The 19010-nt window shown below is 40.9% G+C and overlaps 1 protein-coding gene across 1 annotated transcript in view; it reads left to right on the top strand.

Annotated features, from left to right (window-relative positions):
* Positions 1 to 17150, top strand: part of SLC31A1 (solute carrier family 31 member 1) — a 29291-nt gene extending 12141 nt beyond the window's left edge. Inside the window, exons 2-5 of the mRNA XM_082656571.1 lie at positions 10043 to 10206; positions 10716 to 10788; positions 12167 to 12335; positions 13834 to 17150. Of these exons, the coding sequence (XP_082512697.1) occupies positions 10075 to 10206; positions 10716 to 10788; positions 12167 to 12335; positions 13834 to 14035 (576 nt within the window). The 5' untranslated portion in view covers positions 10043 to 10074 and the 3' untranslated portion in view covers positions 14036 to 17150. The remainder of the gene's footprint in view (positions 1 to 10042; positions 10207 to 10715; positions 10789 to 12166; positions 12336 to 13833) is intronic.
* Positions 17151 to 19010: the final 1860 nt, after the last annotated feature.

Raw genomic sequence — 19010 nt, 5'->3', positions numbered from 1 at the left:
CAGGGAGCTTAGTCTACCTTCGTCATATTTTTTAACTTATTGAGCAACTACCAAATTTGAGTAATTTACCCAAATGGTATTGAAATCTGGATATGGCCCCTTTAGCAGCCTCTATGCATAGTACCTACTGCCAACCTAAAGACTCATGGGACTTTTATAGGAAATGTCACCAAGATACTCAGAGAGAAATTAGCAGAGCCAGGATTTGGATCTTATCTGACTCCAAACTCATGCTCTTAACAATATTCAGTAAGCTTAACTCTCTCCTACAAAAGGTGATGTGTGACTTTAGAAGGTTTTACAACCCAGGACAGTCCTTGTAGAATATCCTTCAGTTTTGCCCCTCAAACCATTAAATAACCCAGAAATTAGAAGGTTCTTCTAATCCTTCTAAAGTTTTAACAGATGTCTTTCTGGATTCTGGCAAATTAAAGGATTATGGCCCATGGCTCTGTAGGGGATTTTTTTTTTTTCCCATCTGTGAATGCCTCACAGAAAACTTGAGCAGGAAATATTATTAGGGAAGAACAAATAAAAGCCAGTTATTCTACACATCAAAGTATTCTGTTAAAATATAAATCTGGCCACATCACTCCCCTGCTTATTACGCCTAAATATCTTCCACTTGCCCTTGGAATAAAATTTAGTCTCCTTTAAATGACCTATAAGGCCTTCTTCAGTATACCCCTTCTGCCTCTTTCTTCAACTTCATTGGCCTCTCTTCTCACTCAGTGTGTTCTATTCATACTGACCTTGAATGGCTTTGATTCTTTTCTTGCCTCAAGGGTGCTATTCTCTGCTCTTCTACCCAACTCCAGTAATTTATCAGTCTGTTTAAATGTTGCCTCCTTAGAGAGGGCTTCTCTCTTCTCTCTCCACCTAACCGCCTCCATCTAAATTAGTTCTTTTACTGTTATTCTCCTATCACAGTACCATGTTTACTTCCTTCATATTACTTATCAAATTTATAATTATATATACGTATACATATTTATTTTTTTCCATATTTAATGAGGATTCCTCCTCTAGAGTAGGTTCCGCAAAGGCAAGAATCTTGTCTTTTGCAGCTGGCTCCTTGTAAGTAGGTATGAAACCTACATGGGTTTTGTAAGAATTAAATACATTTTGAGTGAGTGAATATTTGTCCAGTGTTCTTCCAGGTGCAGTAAGGAGGTATAAATTAGTTACTTGCCCTCTAAGAACTTGCTGTGTATATGTGGTATTTTTTATCTCGTACTTTAAGAACTGTAAGTCAAATTTTCCATAAGAGAAGATTGCTAGAAAAATTCAGAAAAGAGAGAGAGATTTCTTCTGTCAAGAATTCAAGGAAAACCTCATAGGAGAGGTGGCATTTTAACTCAGCCTTAAAGAATGAACTAGATTGTAAACTCAAAAGAGCAGGGGCCGTATTTTACCTTTATCCTACTTCTGACACATTTTAAGTGCACTGTAAATGTTGAATAAATAATGATAGGATTTGCTCATATTCAGAAAATCGGGGGGGGGGTGGGACTACAGAGAATGACACGGCCAAAAAGGCATACAAGTGTCAAAGTACTAAATTTATTCAGGAAAATTGAGTAAATCAATTTCGGTGGAATATTTGAATGTGAAGAGGATGAGATTGGGATAAGGCTGGAAAGTAAATCTGTAACAGAGACATAAATGCCACGCAGTGAACATAAAATAAGTGTATCAATATGAGAAGTTGGAGGTGAGGATACTTATGTGCCTCTTTGCAGAGAGATTAGTTTCTAGGAGTACAACCTAAAATGCAAATTACAGCTTGAGAAATACATGCAAATGGTATCTGGACACTAGTGTAGGTGGGAGTACTGGTTCTATTATCAACACCATCACCAAAAAATAGCAAAATGCAGGCTCCTATGAACCATCTCCTGTACTTGGCTTGGCTGGAAAGAGAGTGTTTGTTTCCTTATATTTCTGGAAGGGAAACATCCCCAGGGATGTGTTTGTGTTTTTTACGGTTTTTTTCCCTGTAACTGATTTCTAGTGTCATAGCGTTGTGGTCAGAAAAGATGCTTGATATGATTTCAATTTTCTTAAATTTACTGAGGCTTGATTTGTGACCCAAGATGTGATCTATCCTGGAGAATGTTCCATGCGCACTTGAGAAGGAAGTGTAATCTGCTGTTTTTGGATGGAATGTCCTATAAATATTAATTAAATCTATCTGGTCTATAGTGTCATTTAAAGCTTGTGTTTCCTTATTAATTTTCTGTTTGGATGATCTGTCCATTGGTGTAAGTGAGGTGTTAAAGTCCCCCACTATTATTGTGTTATTGTTGATTTCCTCTTTTATAGCTGTTAACAGTTGCCTTATGTATTGAGGTGCTCCTATGATGGGTGCATTTATAATTGTTATATCTTCTTCTTGGATTGATCCCTTGATCATTATGTAGTGTCCCTCCTTGTCTCTTGTAACATTCTTTATTTTAAAGTCTATTTTATCTGATATGAGTATTGCTGCTCCAGCTTTCTTTTGATTTCCCCTGGGTCCCGATGCGCACACTACTTTGTGTGTGCCCTCCAAGAGTGGAGTCTCTGTTTCCCCTAGTCCTGTCGAAGCCCTGCGGTCAAATCCCGCTAGCCTTCAAAGTCTGATTCTCTAGGAATTCCTCCTCCCGTTGCCGGACCCCCAGATTGGGAAGCCTAACCTGGGGCTCAGAACCTTCACTCCAGTGGGTGGACTTCTGTGGTATAAGTGTTCTCCAGTTTGTGAGTCACCCACCCAGCAGTTATGAGATTTGATTTTATTGTGATTGCGCCCCTCCTACCATCTCATTGTGGCTTCTCCTTTGTCTTTGGATGTGAGGTATCTTTTTTGGTGAGTTCCAGTGTCTTCCAGTCGATGATTGTTCAGCAGTTAGTTGTGATTCCAGTGCTCTCACAAGAGGGAGTGACGTCTTTCTACTCCGCCATCTTGAACCAATCCTCCTGTTTCTTATATTGTAGTAGCTTGGTCCATTCATGTTTGCCTGGAAGGCATAGATGATTTAGAGATTGGAAAGTGGGTATTTAAAAAATTGAGTTTGTCCTTAGCATGCTTTCTCTTAAAAATGATAGCCCTCCATTATTATACATATAATTCTCCATGTAATCAGTTCCTCCAAGACAAACAGGTTTCTCATCTCCTTTGCTCAGCCTGAGCAGCTTAATAAGGTGGAGTGGACATAGGGAAAGATAAAATTTACGGTAGAAGGGGGTGACCTTGAACCAGTATCCGGAAGCAAAGCCTTTCTTCGTCTTATTCTGATTAGAATCGAATCACAGGTTTGCTTTCTGTCTTTTCTGTGGATAGTTAGAAAGAGATTCTCAGGGCAGCTCCTGAGTTATCATCTTTTTTTTACTAAAATAGGTATTCTTAGCCAAGAACTTCTATGTAAAAGAGCTACTCTCACTAATTTATAGCTGCTCTTTTATTCTTCTAAAAACTTGTCAGTCCATGGAGCATTTTTTATTTGCCTAGATCATTGGCCATTCATAAATGAAGGCCCTTTAAGTGTAAGTGTTTGAAGTCGTTTTCCCCTTTGTGTCTCTGGAAGTTGGTTACTTTTGATGCATCCCATTAGTCTGATGTATGAGTAATACAGCCACATAGACTCTGCTTATTATTTGAATATGTAGACTGTGCATAGGTTGGTTTCTTTCCACAAAAAGTGCTTTCAAGGAATCCTGCAACTGGTTTATTATCTTTGCTATTGTTACTGCTCTTGCCTGATAAACAGTCATTTGTTCTTATGTTCCCTTAAGGTCATTATTACTGAGACCTTTTCAAGGGCAAGCATGGTAGCCAGGCTTAGATGACAAGATGGCTTTGGCCTAAAATGGCTTCTCTTATATCAAAAAGCTATATCTGGCTCTTTTCTCTGGGGACTCCCTACACTATCTGCTTACAGTAGAGCTCACTTTGGTATATGGTGAAGAAAGAGAAAATAATATTGAAATCTGCAAGTAATCACTAAATTAATTCTCTGCCAGGTCTATCAACATCTTTCTCATCTCAACCCAACCACTGACACAAAGAAAAGCAAGTGAGAATTTGTTGTTGTTGTAGATGATCCCTTGGAATTATTTTTATTATCAACAAAGGCACAAAGTTAGAAGAGAAAATGGTAGCCTTAGTTTTATTGAAGGAGTTTTAAAAGGATAAAATCTAAGTTTTCTTTCTTTCTTTTTTACTTTTTTTGATGGTAGTGGTAGTGATGGTGGTGGGGTTTTGGCAGTTATTCTCCAGAGTTCTGTCTTTATAAACCTGCAGTTGGAGCAAGTGCCCTATCAACTCCTGTCACCTGCCACATTTAGTCTGGGGAGAACTCTGTGTGTGTGATTTTTAAGGTCTTTTCCATTTCCTCTTTTCTTATTGGCCTGACTTATCTTCTCACTACCTCTACTGCCTCATTTTACTGAACTGTTTTTAGTACACTGATACGGCAGAACTTTGGGAGTCAAAAGTTTTTGCCAGTTCTGGCTAGAACCTGTGTAAACCTATGATTTACTCAGCCTGATACTTTTTGGAAATGAAACTGGTGTAAGTATCCTTATGATTACTGCACCTCAAGAGGGACACAAGCCAAGGAAAGGCAGCTAAAATATCCAAAGCATGGTGTGGTTATATTCGAACAATTATGACCACTTTTCTGCCAGTCAATTTGGAGTAAGAATATGAGGCCAGGGCCTAGAGGATGAGTGGAACAACATCATAGCCATCAACGGGAAGGGTCTTCCCCATATATATTCATCAAATTGTATTTCCCTTCCCTGGGAACTACTACGTTTTTTTCTAAACAACTCCAGTGTATTGGCCTTGAATGCCAAGTTATGGAGAGGCACCTAAGCCCTATTTGTTATTGCATTATATCAAAGTCTCCCCTTTATTCCTGCATCTCCTTTACCACCTCCCTCCCCCAAAGAACAACATAAGTGCAGAATTCATAAAGCCATAGGAGAATTTCAAAGTTCACCTATAGAGGCACTTGAAACAAAGCCAGAGCCATATCTCAGAATATCTGCTGGCCCCATACAGGTCATAAAAAGGCAGGATTAGTCCAGTGAAACTTGATCACATGAACATAGCCCATAAGCATGAGTCCCTGTTTATGGTAGTATATTATCTTTGACCTTGAATTTCCCCTATCTGTGCTTGCCAAAAGCTTGTGTCATCAATCATAAATAATGACTACAGAAAGCAGAAGAGTGACTAGATAGATTTCCCTTTGTTTAATGTTTTTACAAATCAAAAAAGGAACATGACCCTAATCATTTTTTTTAAATATTTATTTGGTTCGGCCAGGTCCTAGTTGCGTCAGGCAGGCTCCTTAGTTGCAGCACATGGGCTCCTTAGTTGTGGCTCGCCTGCTCCTTAGCTGTGGCATGCGAACTCTTAGTTGTGGCATGCATGTGGGATCCAGTTCCCTGACCAGGGATCGAACCCGAGCCCCATGCATCGGGAGCACAGAGTCTTATCCACTGTGTCACCAGGGAAGTCCCGACCCTAATCATTTTAAGAATAAAAACTTTCTGGGCTTCCCTGGTGGCGCAGTGGTTGGGAGTCCGCCTGCTGATGCAGGGGACACGGGTTCGTGCCCCGGTCTGGAAGGATCCCATATGCCGCAGAGCGGCTGGGCCCGTGAGCCATGGCCGCTGAGCCTATTGCTCCGCAACGGGAGAGGCCACAACAGTGAGAGGCCCGCATACCACAAAAAAAAAAAAAAAAAAAAAGAATAAAAACTTTCTTCCTTATCATTGAAGTCAGGAAAGACTGGAGGCATTCTCCAAAAGAATTATCTGAGACTCCAGATTACATCTGTCTGAGCTGGAGGAGAGGGCCCATGTGGCAGATGTATGACCACTTCTGTGTAGTCTTTCTGTGGGGTCTAATCTCCATAGTCCCTATGGATTATTGTTTCTTATTCATCATTGTACAATACCAGGAAAATAAAAGAGAATTTGAAGTTTAGACTAAACCTGTTAGAAGTAAGGTCAGTGCTAAGACTCAGAATGTGTATCAGAATTTAGCCTTCTTGCTAATTCCCTAACTTCTGTCTATAAATTGATATTCATTTTTCTAGAGATGCTAGATTTTGCAAAGAATCTGGCCCTCTAGTTAAGCTTTACAATGCGTGTGTTGGGGGGGAGTGTTGGCAGGAACAGAGGAAACTTCTTTTTCATGATCCTCAGAAGTAGACTGAGAAGGAATTAGACCCTTGAATACAAGGAAGTTTTGAAACCTATTTTTATAAATACTGCACCATACTTACTAAATGGAGGAAAGGGGAAGGCAGAAAGAAGTGCAAGCTATATGGCATTCAATGTAGAATGTGCCATTTCATTTTCCATATCTAATAGTATTCAGGGCAATACAAACAAGTTGGCATATAGCCAACTTCAAGTACCCAGCTGAAGTTAAATGTTCCCTAAAAACTGAATAGTGTAAAGCCTTCCTGAGAAATAAAACTTCTCACCTATTTCGTATGAACAAATTTCCATAGAAACTCATACTTGATTTTTTTCTATAGCCAATTCCTAGACCATTTCTCTTCTGTTTCCTTAAAAATCAAAGAAGTTTTCTATGCTAGAAGAAGGAGCTATTATGAACTATCCACATGTGTCGATAGTCACTTTGTGGTCTCAGGAGACAGGATAGGCAGAAAGGGGCTTGCAAGTGGTCTTGGCTGGCATACTCTGCAGGAGAGAAGCTAACAGAAAACTGACATTTGCCTAGGATTCTGTTATAAGAAATCCATTGTTGGGAATTCTCTGGCAGTCCAATGGTTAGGACTCCTTGCTTCCACTGTAGGGGACCCAGGTTCAATCTCTGGTCAAGGAATAAGATCCCGCAAGCCACATGGTGCGGCCAAAAAAAAAAAATAAATAAATTAAGATAAAGGCTTTTTGTTTTTTGTTTTGTTTTGTTTTTGCCGCAGGGCATGCAGGATCTTAGTTTCCTGACCAGGGATCGAACCAGTGCCCCCTGCAGTGGAAGCACGGAATCTTAACCAGTGGACTGCCAAGGAAGTCCCCTGATAAAGGGGTTTTTTTTAAGAAAAAAAAAAGAAGAAAGAAATACATTGTCCATCCGCAATGAAAGGAAATAGATTCTATTCCTGCTCTATTTCCTAGTATATTTCAATGTGAAATGTATCCTACAAGATGACATTTCAAAATAGGTGCATACTTTGAAAGGCATTCTTGAGATTCGGGCATATGAATTACTGGGTCACTGATATGTCTGAAGAGATTTGATTATGGATCTTCACTGAGCAGGTGTCTCTGATTGGTAATGAGGTGCCTGAACAATTAGGAACCTTGGGTCTTCAAAAAAACCTGTTGATGGGAAGACTATAAAAGTTTATCAGGGAAATCAAGGGTACAAATCTTTAGTTTCTGGTGCTGTGTTCTTGCCTTTTTAATTGGCCTTTTGCGTTTCATCTTATGCCCCAAAATGAAAATTATGACTGTTCAGTTTCCCCTTCTAGCTTTTAGCCTTGAAGCTCCATGAGGAAAGAGTCTATGTCTGGTTCATCTCTGTATGTCCCTCAGTCTCTTACACCAAAAGGCACTCCACCAATATTCACTGAATAAAAGGTCAGGATTCATGTTGATAACATGAAATGAAATGATCCTTTATGGTTTTCTTATGATATAATCATTTTCTAGACCCTTATTAGAAGAGAACAAAATTTGTGATTTCTACTCTTTATGAGGATGTGCTATCAATTTTCTTGGCAGGCAAAAGTATTTTCATTCTTATTTCACTTTATTTGCTTGGTTCAACATCATAATTTATGATCACTCAGATACCAGTGATCTCTCCATCCTACTATGTTTCTTTATCTGAAAACTGCTGTCCTCTTACCATTTGTTCCATCATTGAAACTTTGTGTGTGCTCTCGCTTGTTGATTATTTGTGTGTGTGTGTGTGTGTGTGTGTGTGTGTTTTTTGCTGTTCGCTATAAAACCTTTGTGGACAAAGATCTTATTGTGTCTCTCTTTGTACCTCCAATCTAGTCCCTTTATGGCAATGGTATTAATAATACCAGCTTGTCCAGCTCCCCAATTATGAAGTAATAAAGTGTCTGGCATGAAAGTTATTTAAATTCAGAGTTGAATTTTGATTATCGGTAACTGATGCTTTGCCTTTTCCTTTGCTGGAAATAAGAACCTATTTTTTTAAATTAATTAATTTATTTATACGTTGGCTGCGTTGGGTCTTTGTTGCTGCGCCCAGGCTTTCTTTTTAGTTGCAGGGAGTGCGGGCTTCTCATTGCGGTGGCTTCTCTCATTGCTAGGCGCCGGCTGTAGGCACGCGGGCTTCACAACTAGGCACGCCACAACTTCAGTAGTTGTGGCACTCGGGCTCAGTAGTTGTGGCTCGTGGGCTCTAGAGTGCAGGCTCAGTAACTGTGGCACACGGGCTTAGTTGCTCTGCAGCATGTGGGATCTTCCCGGACCAGGGCTCGAACCCATGTCCCCTGCATTGGCAGGCAGATTCTTTAACCACTGCACCACCAGGGAAGTCCCAATAAGAACCTATTTTTTAAGCTTGCTGCCATAGTATCATAGGATAGGAGTTGAAGAGGGGAAAATAGATGGCTGAATATTTGTGCTTTTGATTAGACATCCAAGACTCCCTGAATCTGTATAAATTTCCTATCTGAAGTATGCTTCTTTTCAACCTCTTAGTGATACTACCATATTACCCTGTTTCTTTCCATCACAGCACTAATCGCTTCATGAAAGTGTTCTGTTTATTGTTTCTCCATCCTGTACCTTGTTTGTCTTATTCACTGTTGAATTACTAGCACTTAGCTCAGAGTTTGGTGCGTGTAAGAGCTTGATAATTAATAATAAGAGGCACACTTAGGCTCATGAACATGAATATCTACTTGGAATTTCTAAAGCACTCTTTCCTCCACAAACTGGAGTTGAGGGACGCTTAAGAGAATCCACCAACACCTCCCTCTCCACCTTCCTCAACTTCCCACTCCCCACCCCAGCTATAGGAGTTTTTGCTCCTTGGATTATGTCTCAGATGGACTTTTGCAGTAAAATAGTGAAGTGATAGTAAAGACACAAGAATGAATGTGCAGGTTGTCTAGACTTAATTTAATAGCGAATATCCAATTTATACCTTGTTTTCAGTGTTCTCAGCTCTAATGCCCTGCTGGGATTGATACTGTATCTAAATTCAGGGCACACTGCTTGCCTAGGGCAGCAATAGACCTTTTCTTCTAATTTAAATTAGCTGAAGGCTGGTTGTCCTTTATGTGAAAATGTATTCTTAATATCCTGATTGAACACAGGCCATCCAATTAGGTGAATTATCTTGAAATACTTGCTTTTTATCTACTGACATTTATGATTAGAAAAGCAGTTAAATTTCATTAATGCCATGAATTTGTCCACTATTACAAATTGTTTCCTGCAACCCGAAGAAGCTACTTTTCTTCTCTTTATCTCATGTTTAAATTTGAACATACATTGAACATATCTAGTAAAGGAGCGATTCTGCAGAATGAGTTAGGTTTCTGATAATGTATAACTGATTCACTTTGCTGTACAGCAGAAACTAACACAACATTGTAAAGCAACTATACTCCAATAAAAATTAGTTTAAAAAAAAAGAGTTAGGTTTCTGAAACCCTACGTGCAAATCCCTTTTGCCACAGTCTCCAGAGGTGATCCCTATTAGTACAGTTACTTCTCTTTCCATCTGTATATTATAAAAAATAATTATGAGTAAAGAGGCTAGGAGAGCATGTATTCACTGGCTGAAATCCCACATAGACAATTTATCAAGAATCAAGATTTGGGGAATTCCCTGGTGGTCCAGTGGTTAGGACTCCGTGCTTGCACTGCAGGGGGCACAGGTTCGATCCCTGGTCGGGCAACTAAGATCCTGCATGCCGTGCGGCTTGGCCAAAAAAAAAAAAGGACAAGATAAAACATCATGAAGATTTTGTTTTCAAATCAAGATTTTGTATTTTTAATTATTATATGTAATTCTTTTTCTTAAAAGAATCTTCTGCTGACTCAACTTTTCCCGGAAAAATGGGCCATTTCCACCATGTGGGGATGAGCATGGGGATGAGCAGTGGGGACGACAACAGTACCATGGCACCTTCTCACCATCACCCGACCTCTTCAGCCTCCCACTCCCACGGTCACATGATGATGATGATGGTAAGTGCCACAGGAGAGGCAGCCCAGGCCCTTTCCCACCCACATGGGGAATAGAAATAATCGAACTTTAGGACTGGAAGATGATTATCTTTAAAGATCAATTTACCAATGAGAAAAAACTAAGGTCGACCTAGAGAAGTCAAGTGATTTGACCAAGATTATATGGCAGGTTAGTTTCAGAGCCACACCAGAACCAAGATTTCTATGGTTCTTTCTTCAGTATTCCTTTCTGTCAAAAATGACCTTTTTCTGGATTAAGTTCTGGTCTTTTACACTTTGTGTAGAAAAGAGAAAAAGACAAAAGTTGACGGTGGGGACAAAGGAGAATACATGTGGAGAAGTGCCTGTGGTTAATACTGTACTATAATGAGGGAGAAAGCCCTCCCACTTCAGTGAATGCCTCTTATTACCCAGAACTGCTACTTTTAAATGTTCTAAGCTTCTTGACCTGAAATTCTCATGTAGAAGCTTCAGTTGTTTCTAATTGACACGTTTTGGTTTCCTGGCAGCCTATGACCTTCTACTTTGGCTTTAAAAATGTGGAACTATTGTTCTCTGGTTTGGTGATCAATACAGCTGGAGGTGAGTAAGCCATCAGGTTTTGTTTGAAGGTGACACTCACATGAGAGACAGTGACAGAGAATCTGGAAACCCAACACCTCTTCCTGCCATAATTACTGAGTCATTATGGTTATGATCGTAACCATCTTGCTTCCTATTTCCTACCTGGAAGGTAAGGATACACGGTGCTTATTTTGGTCCTACAGTAAACCTCCCTTAAATAGCATGTGTATGTTTTAGAATTTCTGAAACATAATTTAGATACCAGGTAGGAGTCTTTTGCAGACCATTTCCTTTCATCTTTTTCCAGAGTGTTTCCTTGTTTGATAAATTATTGCTCTTGGATATAAGACTATAGTCGAAGCTCAAATGACGTAAAAAGCATTATATATATACATACGACAAAATAACCCTAGCTTAAAAACTATTAATCAAGTACAATCCTTCCAGTTTACAGATAAACTAAACTTCAAATAGTGAAATGATTAGTCCTAAATCTCATAAAGTTAGTATGTCAGAGCTAGGACAGGGACCTAGGGCTTCTATTCCTGCCTAATCCAGTTCTCTTTCTAGCTTACCAAACTGGTATACATCATTCCTGACTCCTTGGCCCATCTTAGGGGTAGTCCTAGTTTTGGAGTACCTAATCACCCAGTTTTTGTGTGTCTATAATGTTGAGTTGGTGTGCCTTAAATTCAAATTGCACAAGTTCAGTAGTCAGGTGGACCACTTTAGGTACAAGATAAATCTTTGGACCCGCAAAATCAATTTGTTTAGGGAAGAAGGGAAGCATTTAATTCAGGTAGTATGTTAAATCAGTTTTGACTACATTCATATTGGTACCAGTGCTTCACAGTGTGAAAGACTTAGATTGAAACGCCCATTCAAGAAATTGTCAGCACTTTAAAATAAGTTGTTTTATTCCTCTTTTGCATATTCTACATTGTGTGTTTCAGTGTGACAAGCTAATTTAATGACATCAAGCAGCCAGACCAAAAGGTTATTGTTGTTCATTTTTTTTGTATCTTAATCAGAAAATGAGTATGATCTGCAGTGGAGGCAGTAGTCCTCACTGACACCATCTTAGTTCTTCTCTTCCATCTGTATGATTGAAGAGGTAACAATATAACATACTCTGAAATTAAGAGTAGAGAGTAGCAGTTTTTCAAAATTACCTGGCAGTCCAGTGGTTAGGACTCGGTGCTTTCACTGCCATGGGCCCAGTTTCAATCCCTAGTTGGGGAACTAAGACCCCACAAGCCATGTGGCATAACCCGCCCCCCCCGGCCAAAAAAAAAAATGTAGCAGTTTTTCTGTGTTGTCTTTCTAGCTTGGAGAGCACACCAGCTAATGATTTTGCATGTTTGACATTACCGCCATCTTTTCCCTCCCTACTTAGAAATGGCTGGAGCTTTTGTGGCAGTGTTTTTACTAGCCATGTTCTACGAAGGACTCAAGATAGCCCGAGAGGGCCTCCTGCGCAAGTCACAAGTCAGCATTCGGTACAATTCCATGCCTGTCCCAGGACCAAATGGAACCATCCTTATGGAGACCCACAAAACTGTTGGGTAAGAATATTGAACAGATCCAGATGGAAGTTCTGGAGAGCTGAATCAGCTAAATAGGAAAGCAGCTATTTTATTAGCAACAGCCCTCTTCTTGAGTTAATGATTCTATATGACCTTGATCAAAACTGTTTTTGGAGGCTTGGGGTTGTGGGTCATTAGCAGGCCAAAAGAGGAATGATAGGAACCCTTCTGCTAATATGAACATTTATTCCAAATTTTAAGTATTGGTCACTTTAGAAGAAGGAAAAGAATCCATATTTTAACATATTAGCCAAAATAATAGTAAAGTTAAGAAATTTCAGGTCAAGGTATAGAAGAATGGCAGAATCCAATTCATTCCTTTCTATAAAAAGTTGTGCCTGCCCAGCTCTAGTCTCATTTTGTTACAATGTAAGACTGTATTATTGTCTGTATTCCACCTAAGCAAGTATATGGATGACTATTGGTTTTTCCCACAGATTGGCAAATGCTTAAGGTTTAGTTATAATAGAAATGTAGGTCTTAAAGCTAAACTGGAATTCAAGGAATCCTATAGACCAATGTCCTGCTCTCAAGTAAGCACAATATTATTTATTCCAATTGTACCAGTGATTGGGCTTATTGAGGGCCAAGCATTGTGACTTAACTAAGGTGAGAGAACGAGTAAGTGACAAAGGGGATAAACAGCCAGGTCTCCTGATCCCTAATTAAAAACTTTCTACTGTACCACCCAACCCTCAACTCTATTTCCAATTTTTTTTTTTTGGCTGCGTTGGGTCTTCGTTGCTCCATGCTGGCTTTCTCTAGTTGCGGCGAGCAGGGGCTACTCTTTGTTGCGGTACACGGCCTTCTCATTGCAGTGGCTTCTCTTGTTGTGGAGCACGGGCTCTAGGCGCACGGCTTTCAGTAGCTACAGCACGTGGGCTCAGGAGTTGTGGCGCGCCTGCTCTAGGGTGCTCGGGCTCCAGTAGTTGTGGCGTGCAGGCTCAGTAGTTACGGCGCATGGGCTTCGTTGCTCCACGGCATGTGGGATCTTCCTGGACCAGGGCTCGAACCCGTGTCCCCTACACTGGCAGGCGGATTCTTAACCACTGCGCCACCAGGGAAGTCCTCTATTTCCAATTTTTTAGAGTATGAACTCTGCAAAGGTGGAAGGCCTGAGAAAGTTCAGGCAAATAAGTATGGGAGGATGTGGGTCATCCCTTTCAGTATCCAAGGTGGAGGTAAGTCAGCTTACTCCTCCTTCCTCTCCCCTCCTCCTGAAGAGCATTCCTCCTGCTGCCATATAATCATATCTGGCCGATGCTTATTAACCTCACAACCCTATCATGTTTCATTTCCAAGGACAATAAACAACCTGCAGAGACACAAGTACCCGTGAGTTGCCAGGGTGGCTGTGAGAGAGTCCAGCTCAAGCTGAGCTCGTGACTACAACTGTTGCCCCTTTCTCCTGATCTGCATGCAGAGCTGCCTGAACACTCCTGGGGCCCTGACTGTTGTGTCCCTGTTTACTCTCCAGGCAACAGATGCTGAGCTTTCCTCACCTTCTGCAAACAGTGCTGCACATCATCCAGGTGGTCATCAGCTACTTCCTCATGCTCATCTTCATGACCTACAACGGGTACCTCTGCATTGCTGTAGCGGCAGGGGCTGGCATGGGGTACTTTCTCTTCAGCTGGAAGAAGGCAGTGGTGGTGGACATCACAGAACATTGCCATTAACGTCTAACGCTATGGTGTGGCCTTATCGATTGCAGTGGAAAGCAGTTCAAGACTGGAAGACAGGATTCCAATCTCCTCTTCTTACTCCTTATCTCCTTACACACACGCACGCACACATGCACACACGCCTGCTCAACAGAGGTTTAGCTTACAGTCTCTGAGCTAAAGTGGTAATCTCCCTGCCTTTTTTCCCTAATGAGCTGAGTTTCCCATTTCTCTTGAGGTGAAGCCACCCATGAGATGTCCTCTCTTCCCCCGTTATCTTAGATCCAAATTATATGTTCTTATCTAATCCAGGTAGCTTTCTATTCGATGGCTTGATCACCTGCTTCCTTTTTTAGTCTTCTGTTCTTATTTTTTAACAGTTTGTGAATTTGGTGGGTTTTTCCTGGGTCAGTGATGGAAATGGATTAACTTTAGCCAGGATTGATGGCAGGTGAGGAAAAGTCTTGCCCAGCTAAGCCCAGAACCCAAACTTAACATTTAAAAATACGTTCTAGTCTTTGGACTCAATGAGTGGGAGACAGATTATGCCTTTCCCTAGGTGTGAAGTGTTGCACTGAAATCTCTGTAGGGGGCAGAGAGGTGGTTTGAGACTGTATAAATACAGGCCCAGACCTTGCAGGAGTGTGCATTCTTGGGGGGCTGACTCATCAACTTGTGTTCCCACTTAACATTTTGATTAGAATGAACTTGTCAATCAAAAAAAAAAGATGACAATCAATTTGAGAAAATAGATATTTTAAAATGAAACCATTGACATTTTACTTTGACTTGGTACCTTCGTATGTCACAACTGAAGTAAGCGTTTAAATAATTTTCTCCCATTATTGTTTTCATGTGTCTGCCTCTAAACCAGTGGTTTTCAAACTTCAGCATGCATCAGAATCACCTGGAGAGCTTGTTAAAGCCCTGATTGCTGGGCCTCGACCAGAGCCCCCAAATTGGTATTTTTAACAAGCTCCCAGGTGATGTGCCTACTGATGATCAGGGGACCACACTTTGAGCATCTCTGCTTTAAACTGAGGGAGTATCACCTGGTGGGTGAGCTACCTGGTACTGGGCACAGGAATTTGACTTGCTATCAGTTGGTGGTGTTTCTGGGCTTAACTCATGTACTAAATGCTGCTGGTCAATACTTAATCATTCCACAAACATTTATTCAGCCCCAACTGTGTTTTTGTGCCCAGGCACACAAGCACAAAGGGCTGTAGCCAAAGTAACTTTTATTAGCATGTGTGAAATCACTAGTCCTTATTCTTAAAGATCTGTAATTTCTTGGAAATGGCTTGAAGGTTGAGAATCTTTGATCTGCAATGTAAATGAGCCAGTCATGGGCTGGAGGGGCAAAAGCCCAGCCCTCTCTTTGGAGAGGCCTAGGGTGTGGTCGGCTGATGGGCATCCACGCCCACACCAGGCAGAGCCTCACTCTCTGCATGACCATCTTTGTTACTCTCGGGGGGACTTAATTAGATCACAAGTGGCCAAAAATACTTTCCTCAGTAAGAATCACATTGGATTTTTATTCTGTTGTTAGTCTACACCGCAGTCTTGTTCCCAGTCCAACCTACCTCTGTAAAGTGACTCTTCCTGTGCTGGTCTATTAAATCCTGCCCTCCTTGGTGCTAGACTCCAGTTGTGCCTCAGGGCAGGAGAGACAAAACACAGCTATCCTGTTGGCCTCTTGTGGTTTTGAAGTTTGTACTTTCTCTGTTGGTGCCAGTTAAATATTGGAGGGCGAGAAATGTGTACTTCCGTGGCTTTGAACCAAGAGAGGGTTATGAGCTTACTGGATCGAGCTTAAAATCTAAGAACCAACATTTAGAGTTTTATGTTTTTCTCTCATTCCAACCCCTTGTAGTGCTGATACTTAGCATAAGTAAAGGGAATGACAGGTACTGATAAAAATCCAACATTAAGGTACAAATAGCCTGTTATTGCCTCAGAAGCCAAGGAATAATAAAACCCTGAGAAATCAATGTTTAGTAGTGATCCGGGTACTCTCTAGAAATCTTGACATGATCTGTTATAAAATACCCTTTCAGGAACAGGACCTTATCAGTAAGGTAAGAAAAATCAAGGCCAGTTTAGACAAAATGCTGTGAATTTCAAACTCTCGGGAGAGAAACATCAGTTTGGGATAAGTCTTCAGGTATCCAAGATAGAGTCTCATGAAAAACCTGAATTGTAGTGATCTTGAGCTAGGTTGCCAAAGGAAGAAACTAGCGAGGAAAAAAAAAAAGTAAAGCTTAAATTCTATCTTTCTTGAGCTCTTGGATCGTGATAATATAATGATCTTGTTGACTTTCATTTCTGTAACCCTGTTCATTTAGAATTTAGTGCCTGACTTCTTTGTTCCTTTTGAATCCAAATTTCTCTTCCTCCTGTTCACAACTATTAGAAGCTGTATCCCCATATCTTTGGCCCCTTATTCTGCTCTCCTTTTCCGTTTCTTTCAGTTTTTTATCCCATGTGTCTGGTTTATTAAATCTCCCTCACCCTCCTGATGCAGTGGATAATGCTGTGCAGTAGATGTGGATATAGATACCAACCAGAAGTTGTAAAACTTGATAGAGACCCTAAGCACACTTTGAGGAGCAACTGTCCCACTGGAATTTCTATAAGGCTGAGTAAGGGGCTACCTGGTACCATCCACGAAGTTACAGCATCTTAGGTGCCGTCTCCAATCTATGCTGGAAGAACACTCAGCCCCACACTGCCCACAAGCAGAGTCCTCTCTGTCCACCAGGGAATTAGAGATGAAGCTTTCTTCACTACTTCTATGGTAGGGTTGTCTGGAATTCCCTTTTAGGCTGTGGGGTACTGGTTTTGGGTTCTAGCCACAAGGGTTCCTTGTAGAAGCTGGAAAGGGAGTTAGCAGGGAGTACACTTTCATGTCATTTAATGTCGATCCTGCCCTCTCCAGCTGCTTCCTTCAGAAGATACACCTAAAGATACGGAGTCCGCATCTCATATATGCCTTAATCATTGGGTCTACAATTAATGTTGACTGTTTTAGATTGTAAGCTCCTGGAGGGCAGTATTGCTGTAGTAGGAATGTTTTAACAGTGTCATGTGCAAAAGAACAAATAAATATTTTGATTTTGTGATTCTATGCATGTCTTCTCCCCAGAGTGATATCAGAGTAAGTGGTCTCATCATTGTTCACATGGAGTCTGGTCATTATCATCGGTTTTTCAGATGTCCATCTTTTAGGTGGCGTGATCCCTTTATGTTTTCATCTCACTCTCCTCCTACTCTCCTACTCTACATGACAAGCCTTGAACATGCCAGAAGATCTACATGACCTTTTGCACAGGAGACAGGGTCTTCATGAAGCTGCAGTATCTCAGTATACCAAGGATTCCTGAATTTAAAAGCGAACTTGTCATATAATCGCTTCCCTGTGTTTATGCTATCAGGTGAGAGGCTAGGAGTTGGCCCTGCCTGTCTGCTTTCTGCCAGAATGGTGGTGTTTTGTGCCTTTCCTGTTGGCCCCCAGATGGGCATCTTGCCATTCAGCACCACTCCTAGACTGTAGTGTGATGAACATGGGCTTTGGAGTCAGGTACACCTGGCTTTGACTCGTAGCTCCACCACTTCCTAGAAGTGTGACCTTAGGCAAGTTATTTTAATAATCCCTAAGCCTTAGTTTTCTCATTTATAAAAAGGCAATAATAGTACCTATTTGAATTAATCTCCTGATTATTGTCACGCCAGCTTTCAGGAAAATGAAAGGTACGTGCTTCTGGCTGCAGTTGGTATCTCTTCACAAGCACTTGACCATCTTCTTGGGTTTGGGCAACCCAGAAATGAACACTAGGACCTAAGAAATAAAGAATCGATACATGTGATTTCAGTGGTGTCAAAAAGATTTACAGGGAATTCCCTGGTGGTCCAGTAGTTAGTACTCTGCATTTCCACTGCAGGGGGCACGGGTTCGATCCCTGGTTGGGGAACTAAGATCCCACGTGCCGCGTGGCACGGCCAAAAAAATAAAAAGATTTATAGCTGCTCAGATTTATTACTAATCTGGTAATTGCCTCATTCTTTATAAATAAAATAGCATGGATATTTCCTGAGAACTGAAACAGCAACCTCTCACTCTACCCCGAGGGAGTGAGACCTACTAGTGGGAGACCAGGAAAGCAGTGTAGCAAGGAGGTTTAGAAGCGCAGGTTCAAAAATCATTCTGCCCAGGTTCAAATCTCAGCTCTATCCCCTAACAGCTGAGAATTAGTTTTGCCTTTATAAAATTAGGTTAAAGTACTCACCTTGTAAGAGTTAAAGATTAAATGAGATAATCTAAAAGAAAATAAAAAATAAATGAGATAATCTGCATAAAGCACTTGGTACAGTGTCTTCCACCCAGATTCCTCTTGAGTATTGGTATCAGGAGGCACCATGTTTTCATGCTTCTGTGCCTGTTCATGCTGGGAAGTCACAGTGACATGTTGAAGCAGTCTTGTTTGATCCTTTTCTTTTTTTCTTTTGCCCTTCCAGACTGAATTTTGTAGGATTCAAAATAATCAAACTCAATTTCCTTATCTGGAACCCATTCTTGCTGTGTTTTCAAGATTAAGATAAATGAATGGGAGATCCCAGATAAAACTGGAAGAACAGAGGTTTTGTAAGAATGGTTGGAGGAAGAAGGGAAACTATACATCCTCCTCTATTCCTGCCTCTCTCCCACATTCTTACTTCCCAGACTTAAGCTGCCCCAGAAAGGCTGGGTAAAATCCTGCTAACAGGTCTTTTTGGAACTGATGATTCCAGAGGTTCTTGCTACCACAGTTAGCAGTTCCCAGCAGTTGAATTAAACAGTGAAAACAATAAGACATGATTCTAAATTAGCCTCTGAGCTGCCTGGCAGATTGGCTTGTCAGAAAAACTTAGGCGATTTGGGAAAGGAAGGAAAACTGGAATGACGGTAATACTGATACTCCACTGCCTGTCCTCCCAAAATTACACCCAA

The sequence above is a fragment of the Grampus griseus genome (genome assembly GCF_964374135.1).
Source record: "Grampus griseus genome assembly, chromosome: 6".
Taxonomy (NCBI): domain Eukaryota; kingdom Metazoa; phylum Chordata; class Mammalia; order Artiodactyla; family Delphinidae; genus Grampus; species Grampus griseus.
The sequence above is the reverse complement of the archived record's forward strand: the minus strand, read 5'-3'. Positions and strand labels throughout refer to the sequence as shown.